General features: G+C 31.7%; 1 protein-coding gene across 1 annotated transcript; it reads right to left on the bottom strand.

The window, feature by feature from the left end:
• Window positions 1-1,452: 1,452 nt before the first annotated feature.
• On the bottom strand, window positions 1,453-16,245 carry LOC134705693 (arylsulfatase B-like). The gene is made up of 14 exons (XM_063564414.1): window positions 16,131-16,245; window positions 15,166-15,277; window positions 14,211-14,262; window positions 13,484-13,587; window positions 13,042-13,148; window positions 12,609-12,667; window positions 11,879-11,980; window positions 11,074-11,137; window positions 9,454-9,551; window positions 7,958-8,094; window positions 7,396-7,454; window positions 5,580-5,706; window positions 5,214-5,344; window positions 1,453-1,625 (listed from the first exon to the last, which is right to left on the bottom strand). The coding sequence occupies exons 1-14, from the start codon at window positions 16,225-16,227 to the stop codon at window positions 1,453-1,455; spliced, it is 1,422 nt and encodes a 473-aa protein (XP_063420484.1). The 5' UTR covers window positions 16,228-16,245.
• Window positions 16,246-19,231: the final 2,986 nt, after the last annotated feature.

The following is a 19,231-nucleotide window of genomic DNA, read 5'->3' as shown; positions in this document are numbered from 1 at the left end:
ATGATGCTGACTAAACTGCATCTGTTGTATCCTTTATCTCTAGTTCGATTGGATAGATGTGTTCAACATAGCCACCAAATTTTGAATTATTTAGTGAGAGAACATCATCTATATATCGGAAAGTAAAGTTAAAGGATATTGATAATTTCTTATCTTCCTAAGAAGTTCCAGTATGAAGTCCGCCTCAAAATGATAAAGAAACAAGTCGACAAGAAGAGGGGCTCAATTGGTTCGCATTGAAATGCCGTCAGTCTGTTGGAAAATACGTCCTCCGAACGTAACACAGATATTGCCAATCAAGAAATATCAAGCATCTTGATAATGTCAGATTCAGACAATTTTTTGTTTAAATAAGAGTGATCCTTTACAAAGTAGGATTTATCCCTCCCTAAGACAAGAGATGTGTATCTACGTTGGCCTTTCCTTTTTATGGAACAAAGAAATACCAACTCTTTTAATTTGTCTTTGGAATGTGGAATACTTGTGTAAAGTGTAGAAAAGTCAAATGTTTTAGTACTATTGAAAGATGAAAGAGAGTTAGATTGTATGTACTCAATATCTTAGGAATTTTTAAGTATCAACATCTGATTCACGCCACCTCTAGAATAGGCAGTTTGACAATAACTTTGCAGCCCGGCATTGATTGCTGATATATATATGTTAATAATTTAAAAAGAGGTTTCGTGGAGCACTTGAAAGACCCAGCAATATATACCGTTGTTTGTAAGGACACTTGTGTAGTTAAAGGTATCCAATACAGTGATTGACGATCCAGTTCTTCATTTTTGGTTGAAATTCCAAAGGAACATAGAACATACTTATGATTATCCAGGATTTCCTCTTTGGTAAGTGTCGTGAGGGTAAATGTTTTCATTGACATTACTTGATAAAGAATTTACAAAGCCTTTAACACCATATTTCTTATCTGTTTCATTAGTAATTATAATAACAAACTAAGCCTGATATCTATGATGAATTTATCTACTATGCTATGGACGTCATGATTCAAGTATCCAAGGAATTGTATATTCTTTGAAGTATAATCTGTCACTTATTATTTGGTGCTGATTAGTTATTTATCATTAGACTTCTCTGAAACTGCTAGCCAGACACTTTTTAACTTACACTGAAGCTAATCTAGTGAACATCTAGAAAATTATGAACCCCTCCATATTGTTTGCATGTGAAAAGTTTTTTTGTTCAATTTTATCTTATGCTGTATTTGGGATGTCTTACATTAATTGTCCTATATATGAAATCAGGTATTCTTATATGGATTGCACATCTGAAAGTTTATCTTACTAAAAACGTTAGTACGTCTTTGACATTGAAAAAAGACAGAATAAACGATATACAGATAATAAATTAAGAGAACAACAAACATATTGCATAATCCAATTTGTAGATATATTTAATAATTTCTTTAATATAAGTTTTTTTTATCAATCAACACTAACACCAACCAGGTGTCCAGTAACCATTATAATTATTTGGGTTAGATGCCGGGTCTGGTTTCATTGATACTGGTGGCACTATATATTTCTTGTATTCTTCAAGCCTTTCTTTCATCTTTTTCAACATACTGTGCTCTTTGGTGTACAAATTATTGTGTTCAGTAGGATCTTCTACAAAATTTTGGGTGGTTCCAAATCTATGGCAGATTCCTAATCTGTGGTAAATGTGACGTCAAGCCATCCCAAATCTATGGCAAGATTTGTAATTTTCTAATCTATGGCGGATTTATATTGTTTCCAAATCTATGGCAAGATTTGTAATTTTCTAATCTATGGCGGATTTATATTGTTTCCAAATCTATGGCAAGTTTTGTGCAAATGGAAAACAATGCAGTACATTTTCGACCAATCACTTGTCTTAATAATACAAGCAAGTGGAAAAATACGGCAACGGGAGCATGTCTATAAACATTTCTGAAATAAACATTCAATAATGGTCAACTAATAAAACCCATAAATAATAAAATTCATATGCCTTAATACAGACTTGATGTGCTTTGTTAAAAATAAACATTTTTAATCTGTGCATGGTAGCTGTTTAACCAATTCATTTAACCAACTAATAAGACCTTCAACAAACAAGAAGGCCGCTTTATAGGTTTTTTTTAAAAGTAACAAATGAAAAGGAACAGTTTGAATTTTCAAATAATATTTATTTCAGCGATATCGTTAATATATCTTTTTTAATTTGATGACGATTTAAATCAAATTTGTATTCGGTAATTTTATATATCATTTTATATATAAACTAAGTATAAACTTTGCCAGCCAATGACAGTAAACTACTCCATTCGTTTTTGATGCGTTTTGTTTTTTGATTTTGCCATGTGATTATGGACTTTCCAAATTGATTTTCCTCTGAGTTCAGTATTTTTGTGATTTTACTTTCTACTAACTAAACATAGGCAAATGTGGTATGAGTGCTGATGGGAGAATTCTCCTTCCAAGAGTGAAGTTACAATTTATAAACGTAAACCAGTATAGGTAAAGGGACGACCTATAACACAACGAAGAGCAAGCTATAAAGACCCCAAAAATCCTTTTTCTAAAATATGTAGTACTGAAAATATCAGCGCCATAATTCATCGCGGGATTCAGCCAGTACAGCACACTTGGTCCATCTTCGGGATAATAGGTCACATCTTTCTTTAAACCACCCGAAAAATTTTGTCAGGGAAATATCTTCATCTTAAATGGTGTTAAAATCTATGGGTTCCGCCATCGTTAGCGGCGGCGAAGATGTAATATGGCGTTATATTCAATTGTGACGTTATACGGTACCCTCTCCTTAAGATCTGCCATAGATTTGGAGTAAACAAAAATCTGCAATAGATTTGAGTTGTTTGGCCTTGTAACGTCACATTTGCAATAGATTAGGAATCTGCCATAGATTTTGAACCCGCCATAGATTTGAGTCCTACATATATATCATATAATAAAAATTAAAATGTCACGAGTAGCACGTGGCAAAAGATCACTCGACCAGAAATTTTAATGTGATAGAAATTAACATAACAAAAGAACGCGTTGATGTGCTATAATATAGAAACTGCTTTATAAATACAGGTAGCTCTTGTGTGAAGAATATACAGTTAGAATGAAAACTTTATTCAAATGATTATATATGATGTGATGTATTAATATATAGATGGATAATGGTTACATGTATATGTTCATTTGTACAAGGATAGATGCTATTTACGAAGATAGATGTTAATAATTTATAATGGGAATATTTAAGGCTCATTTGCTATTACCCCAGACAAATGAGACTGTAAAAATCGGGGGGGGGGGGGGGGGGCCCTTAGTTGCTTCCCTGAGCAACTTAGGGTTGATGTAACAGGTGATTATTAATATCAAATAATTTTCACAAAAACGAAAAAAACCAGAAAAAGGTCAAGGATCTTTTTTAAGGAAATAATGAACTATTAATATGAGACCTACTTAGATATGTTTTAATACTCAACGAACAAGCAAAAGACCTGTTGGTGACTTTCTGCTGTTGTTGTCTCTGTGACACATTCCCCATTTCCATTCTCAATTTTATGCTTTCTGAGAGACGGATTGAGTTCGGGAAACACTTATTGAGCAGTATTATGATAAATGCATAGATTATTTCCCACTCCTAACGTTGCTTTTTTGTTGTTGACTCTTTTTTCTCAAAATTCCAAATCCTCATCTGTTACTTTATCACTGAACTTGAGTTCTTTAGGAACATGACAGTTGTTTTACACTTAATCCTTTAGTTAATGGCGTTTGATGTCAGTTGTTTTGGTCTCCCCCTTTATCAAAACGCTTTTGAGTTCGGTATTTTTGATATACATTTTATCAACGTATATGTGAAATTCCAAATAATGCATTCTACCTATTTATCCGAAGTACAGCTTCAGGTTACTGATCAATGCCGTTGATGATTAAGCTAGAAAATGGGTAAAGCGAGAGTCATATTTATCAAAACGGTAAACTTTAATTAGATTGGATCAGACCATTATAGTCATGCATTCAGACGCTCCATCGAAATCTATGACGTTTAACGAGAACATGGCTTTCTAACCATGTTCATGAACATGTGGTTGTTGACGCTTGATCCTCTCTTTTGGACAAATATGTGTTGTTGTTCTAGCAAACAAAGAGTCTTATAAAATATTTTAATACGCAAAAATTAGTATTAATTATTATTATTATGTCCTTCTCTCTGTTGTGGTTTACATAAAAAAAAAAGATGAAAAGCTTCCGTCTTTATACTTAATACATCTTCACAAAATGAATTCCTCATTTAGAACGATAAAAGGTCAGGTCGTCAAGAAGTTTTACTAACATCTTGTTACATTCTTATCCCCATTCTTTCGAAACTAAAACATGGACTTAAGGTGTGAAATGGTGAAATGGAAACCAGTGCTGTCATTCAGATGGTGTTTCTTAAAAATTCGAAGATCTTTTACAAAGCTTTCAAAATGAGAATCGCAGATGCAAATATCTCGCTGAAGGACATGGGAAATCTTATTTTGCACTGATTCCAAAATGAAAATACACCAAAGATACGAAACTATTCTTCTATCTGTGTATTGCTACCTTAATCTGAGTCTTGATTCACGTGACGGTTGATGCAGGCAAAGTAGGAAACGCACACCCTATCGTTACTTCAGATCTTGATAATTTTTATGTTCAGAAATGTCTCTCAGTTTTTGTTTGTTATTTTGATTGTCTTATTATTCAACTTAACCCGGATTTGTATTTTTCTCAATCGATTTATGAATTTCTAACAGCGGTATACTACTGTTGCCTTTATTTAACATCGATAAATTATAATTGACTGTATTTCTGACAAAAGAGGTTCTTATAGTAACTTTGTTATAAAAGATACTATAATATCTCTGTTTTGATAAATATTCTCTCCCCTTTAATCCAACAAGTACAAACACTGTAATGTTCCAATCTTCAATTTATTAGTATATGGGAACTTGTATTCAAGAACAAAGTCACTATTGAATTTTCTTAAAGTTTACTATAAGTTTCTCATGTTAATTATGTTTCATACATCTATGTAACAAACAACGAAATATACATTTCTCAAGAAAAAGTTAACTTAACTGTTGTAACGACCTTGCTACCACCAACCTATGAAAGCTAAAGTGACATGCTGATTTTTGCATGACAATGAAACTTGAACCTCTACAAACTATTAGAGCCTAAATTTACCTTTCACGTTATACAACTGATAGTAGGCTACTTTTGGATCATCTCTTTCTGTTACTGTTTCGTTCTCAGGAACTGGGTACCAGCCATTATATACACCAGCAAATCCTTCTATCAACTTGTAATCGCCAATTCTATAGCAAAAAAGTACAATTGTTTTATGTAGTTTAACGATAATTACTGGAAAGCAAAACCCTTTGGAAAATATTACTTTACATATTATTGACTGTTTAGAGTAGATAACGAATGTAAACTTGATACCAAAATAAAATAAACTAGTGTCAGATTTTGCATTAATTACCCTTAGATTTTAAAATCTTCATGAAATTAAAAGTTTTAAAATGTCTTACTAGTTTTCTATACACAAACCTTATAGCAGCATGCCCCATAATAGGAAATTCAGAATCGTCGAGGTTATAGATGAATTCTGACCTCAAGGATGATGGAACTCCTTCACTAATGCTTGGCCACATATTCAAACCATCAGTTCCTCTAACTAGAGAAAAAGATAAATAAAAAAATTGAAATGTTACATAAACCTTCCAATTGCAAAAATTCACATCAAAATATCATCAACTCAATTTGAGGAAAACGAGAGTAGTTGCAGTTTGTGGGTTCATTTATCAGCAAAAGGGTCTCAAATATTCATTATTGCTTAATTTTTTTTTTCAATATAAAATTTCCTGAAAAAAATGTAATGTTTTAAACCTATTAAATGTCTAAATGTCAAATATCATAGTATAACAATTTTGAATGCACTCGGACTGAACCAAAGTTAATATAAAAAAGAGTAGCCACATTTATCTTATCTTATGTCTCGACTGATTAAACCTTCGAACAATTTAGAAAAAAGATATATTCATTTGTAATTCCGTTTAAGAAAATACAAACAAACATTTCAAACTGGTCAGTTATAAATAGATATAGGAAGATGTGGTACGAGTGCCAATGAGACAACACTCCATACAAGTAACAATTTATAAAAGTAAACCATTAGAGGTCAAGGTACGGCCTTCAACATGTAGCCTTGGCTCACAACGAACAGCAAGCTATAAAGGGCTCAAAAAATTACAAGTGTAAAACAATTCAAACTGGAAAACCAAAGGTCAAATCTATATAAAAACGAGAAACGAGAAACAAGTATAAACTACATAACAGACGACAACTAATGTACATCAACATTCTGACTTTGGTTAGGTTCAAACATTTGATAAGTCTATTACATTAATTAATTGCTTGTAAAGACAATATTTTATCAGGAAGAAACATAAATCTGTAATGAAGTGCCAATTTGCTAAGAATCAGTTAAGTGCGAATACATAACAAACGAAAGACCCGCTCATTTTTACATTAATTTAGAACGTATGATTGTTCACGAGTATAACCTTAGTTTTCTTTCCTTGTTCTGTTATTTTTAGACATAATTTGGGTGAATAGTCCATTTGCCTATTACCGATTTGATTCTGTTATTTCACACTTTTTAAACAAATAACTTCCTTTTGGCAATCGTAGACTGGTTCCATACTGGACAAAATGAGCTTTGCCAATTCAAAACATAATGAATTGAAAGAAATATATCGGCGGTTTAACTTATATTTCATGAAAAATAATTTCTGATGTCAAAAGTGTTAGCTAAACAACAAATTAATGTAATTAAAGGTTTTTAAAACCTTATTGATTACGCACATTGCGCACAGATAAATTTGCTCTTTCTGCTAGCTCTCCATTGTAAATGAAATGAATGTCCCTTATAAGGGAGCAAATAGTGATCTCTAATTAGAGGGTCAATTACGGGAATTGGCAAATAGCTTAACAAAAAATAAAGGGGAGCATCACTCAACAATTTGTTATCACTCTAACCAAAGCTTATCTAAATATTTCTCGAGTAATCAGACAAGCAGTATAAAAAAACCCGAGACAAGTACCTTGAAAATATGATTTCAAATTTTCTTTTCCTAGGCACTACCCGTTTTGAGTTTTCCTTGCAGTATTTCTATCATCTTACTTTTTAAAAGTAACGCCCGAGTGTCATTTGTTATGAATTATATCTGTTTCAATACTTAGGTGTTAAGTTTCATATTTGTCAATTAGAAAATGTCGGCTTTGTCTCGGACTTTGATCTTTCAAATGACCAACTATTATTTAATTCATACATAGTACTTCATATACTAATATATACATTTACCTTGAGCTCCTCCAGCAGCTGATATAATTGTTGGCATCCAGTCCACAGCATGAATCATACTAAAAAAAATAAAGGCAACAGTAATATACCGCAGTTAGAACTTGATTGGGAAAAAAAAGTTTAAAAAAAGGTTACAAACTAAAACTGAGGTAAACGCATAAAATATAAGAGTAAAACTACGACACAGATGAAACACACCATTTAAATGTAAAAATGGTGTGTTGAACCTGTTTTTTTTACATGCAAAACCTACAACAACAATATTTAAAAAGCAAACAACTGATTATTGGAGGTTAACAAATCAAATTGTAAATTACATTTTTGTATAGAATAATATAATGTCAATTTGGAAGAAAAAATATAATTTGTAGTATATTCAATGCATGACATCGAAAAAAAAAAATCAAATACTTTCTTTGTCATTGTTAAAAAAACAACTAAGCAACTTCACCACTGATATAACTACAATTAATACTGGATTATGTTTCTTATAATAATGGAAATAAATCATCAAAACAACAATAAACGCAAAAACAATTGCTGCTACTATTAAATGTATTACCCGTCAAAAACAGTATTAGGTTTCTGAAGTCCCGAACCGTACACGAAAGATGAAGCTCGAGTTCCTCCTTCGTATACTGTTGTCTTACCCCCTCTCAGTGGGTAATTATTTCCAAAATATTTTGGCGAACCACCATTCTAAAACATAGTTAATTTCCTCCTTGAAAAATAACTTAAAATATTTTGTATAAGATTAATTTACATATGTAATCGTTATATCATTCTACCCTGTGTTTATTCTGGGTAACTGTTTTACTAAAAAATATTGGATGTGAAAAATATGAAAGCTTTAATCTTCATATCATTGTTTTGTTTATATTAACTCGGTTTATTGTTTACGGTTAAAATTACAATAGTTTTCAAGGAACTAGTTTGATTAATTGATATTGACATCGAAGATATAATTTTATATCAAAGTCTATCAAAACGCAAATGTTCAGAAAACTTCGGCAATCCAGTATATATAAATATTACAATTTGTGACAACCTTAAGGCATATGGTTTGATGGATTTGATTAGAAAAATATCAAAATTTAGTTCGTAAATAAAGCATTATATTGTGGTATTATGTGTTCAAAGAGATTACTAAAACACGACATCACTTTATGAATCTTAAACACTAATGAAATAAATCCCGGTTCAAAGTAACTAGTGCAACCATACCAGGTACAAAATCACTAGTATAATAATTCCTGGTTCAAAAAATCACTATTGTAATCATTCCTGGTTCAAAACATTTGTGTGAACATTTCGTTGATGAAAAACACTAGTCTGCTTTGTACATTTTTTTTTTACATAAACCAGCTATGCAAGCTTAAGTTTATTCAAATACCCCCCAAAAATACCAAGCCCCATATTTTTAATATTTTACCTCTTCAAAAACTCTCTTAAAAATCTTACTAAGAGTGATGGATATTTAACACTGGACCCGGATTAAAGACCCTAGTGATTTTTTTTATGGTGGATAATAAAAAACAAACTTGGTATGTTCATCCACCCGATAAAGTGCACTGATGGAATCAAACCACAGTTACATACAGCAAAGGTACAATCTTCCTGGGGATAAAACATCCTTACCATTTTAAAACTAACTAATTATCATTATTATCATATCAGTGATAATTCATGATAAGTTTTGACTACTGGGCTGGTGATACCACCGAGAGCAGTGGCATAGACCAATTGATTATCAATAAACGTTAGAAACATTAGGTCAAATATAAATTATAGATATTTACAAATTAGATGACAGACGAACACATTAACTCAAGTTTAATAATTCAATTGATATTGCGCACAGTGTGATGAATAATGAGAATAGTTACATACCAATCATATATAGATCAAAGCAAATCAAAGGAATTATTTACATTTTCTGACGAACAAGGATAACTTTATGTAACTTTCAGTATAAAAAATAAACAGAAACCTTCCAAACTTCATAATGCTCGGATAAAGAAATGTCAATATAGTCCTGAAATAATACTATAACCTTACATCTGTAGTAAATATGATAAGGGTATCTTCAAACATTCCGTTACGCTTCAGTGAATCTGTTACGTTTCCAATGGCATCATCTAATGCTGTTACCATTCCTGTAAAAACAAAACATCACCAAGTCAGTTAATTTTCAATGGCCATGAAATAAATAAGTAACTCAAGTCTATGGAAAGTTTCCATTTAAAATGTATTAAGTAATATAAGACCTGCATTCCACTTTAGCATCTCTGCAATAGAAGAAATATTGTGTTCATCAATTTCAGCCGAAAATTAATACAAACAACAAATAGAAGTCAATAGATATAGGAAGATGTGGTGTGAGTGCCAATGAGACAACTCTCCATCCAAATAACAATTTAAAAATTAAACCATTATAGGTTAAAGTACGGCCTTCAACACGGAGCCTTGGCTCACATTAATCAGTGATGGCCAAACTTTCATCTATATCTAAATTGTCTATCCTATAAATTCAAATTGGGTTGTCTAATACGAATTGAACAAAACCGGAAACCAATGGTAGTTGCCATTTGGTGGCCTTCGACAGTTGTCTCCTCTATGGTCGACTTTACACATTCCTCATTTCCATTTTCTATTGTATGGCATTATACTGCATATATCTTTTCCCTTGATTTCATTAAGAACTTTTGAATGCTGTCACTGGTTCACAAACTGACAAAACTGGACTAATTGATTGCCACCACTAATCAACTGACCAAAGAAATAACACGACGGGTGTCGTATACGGTGCAGGAAATGCTTACCCTTCCGGGACACCTGATTTCACTCCCAGTTGTTAGTCGTGTTGTTTCTTATTTATTATTTATAACTGTTGATGTAAATGTGTTTTGGTTTTATGAGTCTTTTTTACTCCTTGCTTTTAATTGTTATAGTCTATGGTGGTGGTTACTGTACTGCCTTTAATAATGAACAAAACAATTAATTCCAAAGAGAAATGGATACAAGGATGATTGCAATGATGCGTTAGAAAGACAAGTCATTCATCAACATTTTAGCATTTAGTCCTGTATCTTTTTCCAGAATAGAAAATTTCCAGTTATGAGAATCAACACTCCCATTGGTTAATTCATAGTAATATGTTTCATTTTAGAAATTATAGTAGACACTGCAATGAGCTGACTACTAGTATTAGTAAACACATATATAAGTTGATCGAGATAAATCATTTCGGTCGATATTTAGCAGTTCTACAATAATGTCTCGGGTTAGGGTAAAATTAGGATTACAAGTCATTCGCCATCATTTAAGCATTTAGTCCTGTATTTTATTTCACAAGAAAGTGTATATTTGTAAGTTTTAAATGTGAAGGTCTACATTCTCAATGGCTAATTCTTAATAATATGTACTAGTTTAGAAATTATAAACCAAGCCATGAGCTGATTATCTAAAATAATTATGTAAACCAATTCTTTTTGTTCGATTGATATTTTAAGTGTATCATATTGTGTTGTAATGTAAGCTTCTGTCTCAGGTCTCTGTTATAAAGTTTCAATCCGCTGCATTTTAGTATATATTGTCACTTGGATGGACAGTTGTGTCATTGGCACTCATACCATATCTTTTTATTTTTATTTATAAAGAGAGTAAAGAGAATATTACCAGAAAATTTTCGTCTCCCTTCATTCTTTAAGTTTTTGTACATATTTTCGTAAATTTCAGGAACCTATAATACAAATATCATTAACTGAAGATTCATTTATTTTTTATTGTTACAATTTTTGTGGATGAGTGAAGACTTGTTTGTTTGTGGATATTTTATTCTGTGGTTTTGTCGTAGTCTGCATACAAAGCTTTGGCAATTATCTCATACGCTGAACATTTGATGTCGTGGTTCATTTGTACTCACAAAATCCATGAAATAATTTGTTAATATTTTGTCGTTCACTTTAGAGATGTTCGCTGTTCCAAATTTTTTTTAACCATTTCCTTTTAGTAGTTTACATCTGCTGATAAAGTTGAAGAAAATAAATTATAAATCCGGTACATCCGAAATTACCCCTAGTTTTGGAGGGGGTCGTGTTGTTTTTGGTCCACTTTTTGTGACATTTTGTTCACGCGTAATTGTCAATTACAAAATTGTTACAATTTTTGTGGATATGTGAAGACTTGTATGCTCGTGGATATTTTGTTCTGTGGTATTTGTCGTAGTCTGCATACAAAGCTTTATCATTATTATTAGTTGCTCCAATTATTGTAAGTAACATGTGACCACACAATGTTAACTATTCAAAGACACCTAGGGTTACAAGTAGAGCAAGCTAAATGTCACTGTCTTTGCAGTATCAATGGCATTGGCAATGGATTGCGCTTTTGCAATGTTCTTGTTGATTTTTGTTCAGCACCACTTTCTTTATCGGTAAACCTGTTAAAAAATGATACCACAATAATATCAGTGACGTCTTACCTCTATCGGTTCATGTACTGACTGGAAAGGAAGGTACAAGAACATTGGCTGGCTTTTGTTGTGTTGAGTGATGACTTTGTCCGCTCGTCGAGCATAGGCATACTGTAAAATGAAGGGAAAAAAACACACAGAGTAAACAGTTTTCTTTATAAATTAAAAAAATAGACTACATTTTGATGACCATACAGAGACAAAATCCAATTTATAACTTTCTATTCACTTTGTTGTCAACCTACATAATGAAGTACATGACATTTTTTTTCTGCGTCTATCTGTCATATCAATACGAAAATGAATCCCAATGCTCATCTTATAATATGAATCTTAAATAAAAGGAACAGTAGTGTACCGGTGTTCAAAAGTCATAAATCGATTGAGAAAACAATGTGGGTTAAACATGTTTTATTGCTAGCCAAATCCCCCGCTTTAAATGACAATGTTAAATAATATAGATAAAAGAACTTAACTACGTGCCAGAAATACAGCAAACACACATTGGGAGCATGTGCAAAATAAGGATTTTAAAACAAACTGACTCTATTCACTTGAACTGGTAAATTTGGTGGTGCTTTTTGTTTAGTCTAAGAACAGGTTTCATAACTAAAACATATCGTGTTTTGACTCGTTAATATGCCATTGTTTAACCAATAGACCAGAGCATTACACCCTCAAACATATATACACAAGTCCACGCACACACCTCATGATCTAATAAACCTGGCAATCTTACCGTAGAGTATTCGTATGGTCGTGTAGGTTCTTTATTATCACGGAAATCTGTATGATTAACTAGAATAAGGAGGAATAAATTTTAAATATCAATTACATGAGTCTTTGTTCACTTGATTGTTATTGTCTTACACATGTAGCAGTATTAATCTTATATATAATGTATATTCCTTTAAGTACATAGATATAAAATATGTTGTATGAATACCAATGAGACTACTCTCCATTCAAGTTCATAAAAGTTGTTTTCAATTCTTAAATATGAAAATTGTTAATTATTTGCATTAGACAAATATACATCAATCTACTGCTGAAAAAAGTGTACTTTTATCATTTAATTTTAATTTTGTAGATTTGACCCTTACATGTAGTGAAACGACAGAAGAAAACTATTCAATACGTGTTGCTTTTCATATCTTATGTCATAGACTTACAAATGGTATAGTTAAAGTAATCTTCTTTTCCGTTATAATATCCATAAAATGTATCGAACCCACGGTATGTCGGAGTACATTCCCATTTGCACATACCCAAATGCCACCTGAAACAAATATACATGATATATTCACGATTTCTGATTTTCATTTTTGAGGAACCATTGCTTATAAACAAAATGTTTAATAATTGTTAACTTTATGTAAATACTGATTTTCATCCAACAGTTCTGAAATATTTCAGAATTAATTAGTAAACATTTTTAAAAAGCTGCGAAATCAAAACCCATAAGATCAATATGTGATATGATAGAAATGACAAATCAGGAAAGTGTGCAGAATACAAAAAATGTATGCTTGCGTTAGGAAGTAAGTCAAAAACTTTTAATAATTGACTTCTTGAAAAAAAATACTGATTTCAGCAAAAAAACATATTGTATACTTTCCAATCATATGCGTTGCATATCCAAGTTCTTTCAGTGTCTGTGGCAAAAATGTTCGATTAAGGGGTGCACATGATGGTGCCCATGGTACAATGACAAAGTTCTGAAAGAAAAAGCAAAATCAATGGTTACATTTGTCAAAAATAAAGTTAATTTGTTTGAATATAATAAATAACGTCTCGCGATTTCCCCCAGTAATTTGAAGAAAGTTGACGAATAATGCTTAAACCTTGTATCAAAAAATGAATGCAATATATTCAAACATACATCTGGCGGTAAATGTATTAGGAACTGTTTGATACCTTGAGACCAATTATGTGTCTGAACTGCTTATTTCTATTTCTAAATTTTAAATAATAAAGAACGAACATTCTTTTCTAAAGGAATAAGAGTCAACATAATCGTTACGTCAACTGTTTTCTTCGTCTTATTTATCGCAGATTCCAATAATATTTGCATTTGCGCACATCGTGGTTCATTGATGTTAATAGTTTTTGTATAGGAAGCCCGGTTTAATAGTACATTAGCAAACATATTGTTGTTACTATCCAATTAATTTCGTATATTTACACATCTATGAAAAAAGGGGAAAAGGATTTTAAATAAAATTTTCGACCGGAACAGTATATAGACACAAGTCTCATTCACTTAAACCATGTTGTAGTTTCCGGATTTGAGGTTCGAAAATAATCGTATCTGTTTTAAGTAGTATAGATTTTGTCTTACCTGCAATCCTGATTTGAACGGATAAAATCCTGATAAAAAGGCGTTTCTTGACCTAAAAGAAGAAAGTATCATTCGCTCACAAATTTGCATGCACGAATCTGTAAACATAAAATGCATACACTTAGATCATAAATAGTAACCTATTCATATTTGATCTCAAAAATAAAAAAATATATCATAAACATGTAAGTAACAAGCATTTTCCTAATTATGACATTTTGTAAAACGAAGGAAAACTTTAGGCATTTCGCGAGAGTTTTAGGCATTTTATATATTGACTGATTTAAAAAAAAAAAAGGACGGATAAAAATTTCAAGCACCTGAGATTTTTTTGAAAATGAACTCCTGCATAGAAAGGTGCACTCGACTCAAATTTTAATGCACTATGATAATCAGTTTTCCGACTAAAGGTCGTTGATTATCTCTTGGGAATTAGTTATCAAAGGTACCATAATTGTAATTTAGTACGCCAGACGCGCGTTTGGTCTTCATCAGTGACGCTTATATCAAAATATTTATAAAGCCAAACTAGTACAAAGTTGAAGAGCATTAAAATTGAGGATCCAAAATTCTAAAAATATGTGCCAAATTCGGCTAAGGTAATCTATGATTGGGATAAGAAAATCCTTAGTTTTTCGAAAAATTCAAAGTTTTGTAAACAGGAAATTTATACAAATGACCACATTATTGATATTCATGTTAAAACCGAGGTGTTGACTACTGGGCTGGTGATACCCTCGGGGACGAAACGTCCATCAGCAGTGGCATCTTCCTTAACAAAACTGACGCCCATAAAACGAAATTACATTATGGTTTTGAAAGTTGCGTTTAACACCAATCAATCCACCAATCAACCGTATTGATCTAATTTTACATTATGAGACTTATGTTAATAGCACCGGACTCGAGCCTGAAACAAGGTCTTTATGTATTATTTGTAGTTATGAATACTTACGGAGTACAGACTGGTTGTACATAAGAATTGTTCAATATCATTCCATTCTTTGCTAGATAGTCTATGTTAGGAGAAATAATATCTGGATTACGGAATCCTACATCGTTCCACCCTAAAAAAACATTAAATACGTAATATTGACTGGTGATATACAGATCTTCAATATAATTATAAACATTATAAACTAGTGACAAAAGTACATGAAAACCATACATTTACTGAATCACTTTGAATAAAACCTATACTAAAATAACAACTTTGAGTAAACCAGAAGTGACTTCATATCAATTATTTAGAAAATTGATGTGGAAATAATTATTAACGGTACCAGGATTATAACTTAATACGACAGACAAGCTTTTCATCTACATCAGAATCATCAGTAAGGCTCGGATCAAAATATTTATAAAGCCAAACAAGTACTAAGTTGAAGAGCATTGAGGACCCACCATTCCAAATAATTGTTCCAAATACGGCTAAGGTAATCTATTCCTTGAATAAGAAAATCCTTAGTTCTTCGAAAAGATCATAGTTTTGTAACAGGAAATTTATAAAAATGACCATACAATTGATATTCATGTCAACACAGAAGTGTGGACTACAGGGCTGGTGATACCCTCGGGGACCAAACGAACACCAGCAGTGGCATGGACCCAGTGATGTAAATAGGTATCAAAGGTACCAGGCTTATAATTGAATATTCATGTCAACACCGAAGTGCTGACTACTGGACAGCGTTTTAATTGTTCTTTGAACATTTGATTGGTTTTTAATTTTCATCTATTTTTAGCTCGTTCTGAAGACTTCATACACTATACACTCTAATTCTATTATGTTATGAGTCTTTTTCAAAAGTATCAGAGAACTATATAAAAAGTGTAATCGTTTTCTCTTTCAGGAAATAACTTCAATGTTTTGTTTTGTCGTACTTTCCTCTTGTTGAAAATCATTTGAAAAATACTTACCCAAATCATCAGCCACAATAAACACAATATGTGGTGATTTTGATACCACGCATTTAGACAGTGTTAAAAGAAGCAATCCATACACAAACACATCCATCCTCAGTCTAATATGTAATATCTATCAATCAATATAGTAAATATCAGTTTTACAAATATTCAGTATTATCAGTGTTTTTTTTTTCTTTACGTGTGGTAAAAGAAGATTTGTTGTAGTATTCGTTTGGTAAAAAAAGCATGCAACTGTTTCGAAATAAACAAGTGACAAGAATAAATAATAAAAGAATAGCTAATTATTGGATCTATGCAATTGTAGGGCTGATGAATTTGTTAATGTGCACTCGTTTTTGATATGCATGAAAATTTGCCAACGGACGTCGATCAATCGGTTTACAGTAGTGGATAACACAAAAAAGAAAAGAAAACGTAAGACGGATATTTCAGCTATAATAAAACCAAGTAAAAGATGAATATTAAGCAAATGGCAAAAACCCTTATAAAAGAATAAATGTGGGAGCAAAATATTTTTAACGGTAAAGCTTTTTCAAGAGGATACATTCTCCATAGAATAGATTTAAGTTTCTCAGTCTCTTCAATATATTTTCCCGAATAAACAAATTTCGAAATATGTATCTAACTAACTTACTTTTGTTTAAGAGCAATCTTACGTCGGATTATATTAGATAAATAGGGAATATGTGTGGCATGATATTTAGGTATTCTGAACATCTTTCGAATGTTCTTATCAAATCATGCAATATAATTCAATTGAATATAATAGATTATGTAGAAACAGTGATACTTCGTTGAAGCTTGGACAATGAAGTAAAGTTGTTACAAGCAATTTGATGAATAAAGAATATTTATTTGTTGTTAAAAAAAAGAAATACATGAATGAATAAATAGATACTCTACTCTTCGTACGGAGCTTTTGATGAGTCTTTTATAACTTTAAATCAGTGTCTTCAGGATTAACTTGACCTGGTATGTACTTTAAAAGGTACGCTTTAGCATATAATTTGTGCTTTCCCCATACAAATGCTTCTAAAAAGAACCAGATATGTAACAAATTGTGTATTATTAATGGTAATCACTAGCAGTAAATGCTCCATTATGCCAGAACAACCTATTTCGAAACCATGTTTTGAAATAAGTATTGATATCTGAACTGGTTATTACAATATAGTCTCAAACGTTTAATGCAAAACTAAAAAAAAATTGCCTTAATATGTCTTAATAAGTTATTGCCGTATCCATGTTTAATTATGTCTAAACTATGTTTATACTCACCAGAGTAACATCACGGCTCGAAATTAATCATTAAATACAATCATTTTATATTATCGCAATACACTTAAAAAAGAGTGAAAAGAAGAAATAATAAATAAAAGAATTACCTCCAGGTCAATAATAAAAATGTATGCTAACCAGGGTCCAACGCTGCAATAGGAAAATCGCTGAGATGTCGGTCACAACTTATGACAATGGTTATATAGAAAAGTTAAGTTATATCACGTGTTCTTGTATCAGTCAATTCTTGTTCGTGTTTTTAAAATAAGAACATTTCTTTTTACACCATACACATCATATGATATTCTAATCTAACGTTAAGGTTAATACGTAGATCGGCCAATAGTTTACAGTTTAACAAATTGTAACAGATCATGTAAAGAGAATAATCTGTTTGTATTTGGAATAGTTTATACCACATATTATATCCTTTTGGTATCGTAATTAGAGTCTATGCTGCTTTCAAATAATGAATTATTATATAATGACGAACACTTTTAGTAATGTAGAATGCACAGTTGTTATGTCAATTATGTATATTTTTAAAAACTTTTTTGATATGGTGAATTCTTTAGAAAAAAAAGTATGATTTTAACTTGTAATGTTAGGGTCAAGATTATGTGACACATAATCTTGACCCTAACATAACAAGTTAAAATGCTTATTATTCAATATCCTTGACGTACCAATAAATGAAGTTCAAGTCATATGAAACCGTAAATTATAACAACTGATGCATATGTTTTTATAACTACATGGATAGTTTTCATTATAAATAAAGGCAACAGTAGTATACCGCTGTTCGAGATTCATAAATCGATTGAGAAAACAAATTAAAAAAATCGCGGTTAAAAAATAACACTGAGTGAACCACATTAAATATATAAAATAACAAAAACGACATAACAGAAACACGGCAACCATAAAAAGCAATGCACACAGGAACGAACTATCATACAACAATGGCCATTTTCCAGACTGATACAGGACATTTTAAGAAACAATGCGTGTTGAACCTGGTGTTGTGGCTAGCAAAACCTCCCGCTTTAATGACAACAATGTTAAATATAACATTGAAATAACAACATGACATGACAGGACTTAATACAAATAACTGGGAGAATATACAGGACAGAGAAACACACAAATAATAGCTATTAAAAGGTACCAGACTTATAATTCAATACAACAGACACGCGTTTCGTCTACATCAGACTCATCAGTGACGCTTAGATAAATATAGATCGAAAGCCAAAACAAGTACAAAATTTAAGAGCATTGAGGACCAAACATTCTAAAATGTTTTGCCAAGTGCAAGTGAGCTAAGGGTGGCACTCCTGGTAAAAATCGCAATGGATTTGTCGTTGAAATTAACTATTATCTGATTGTGAATGTTATGAGGGTGCTCAATATCAATGCGTCTTTGTTGAGTACTTACTATAAGGTGGCTTCAAAACACGGCAATTAATTAGCTGCCATAATTTCACACCTTCACAGACAAAAACTAAAACAGTTTGACGATCATAGTATATAAAAAAGAAGATGTGGTATAATTGCCAATGAGACAACTATCCACAAAAGACCGAATTAACACAAACATTAACAACTATAGGTCACCGACGGCCTTCAACATGTTTGCGTAAGAAACGACAAAATCGTGCCCATAAAACCAGTTTTATTATATATACATGCATTGGTTTAAAAATTGGATAAACATTATTTTCCAACAGTCATATGAATTAAGTGTATCGGATTGGCTCCGAAAAGATATGTACCAACATATTAAAACGAGGAGCTTGCCCCGAGCACTTATT

Source organism: Mytilus trossulus, chromosome 2 (genome assembly GCF_036588685.1).
Source record: "Mytilus trossulus isolate FHL-02 chromosome 2, PNRI_Mtr1.1.1.hap1, whole genome shotgun sequence".
In the NCBI taxonomy this organism is placed as follows: Eukaryota; Metazoa; Mollusca; class Bivalvia; order Mytilida; family Mytilidae; genus Mytilus; species Mytilus trossulus.
The sequence above is the reverse complement of the archived record's forward strand: the minus strand, read 5'-3'. Positions and strand labels throughout refer to the sequence as shown.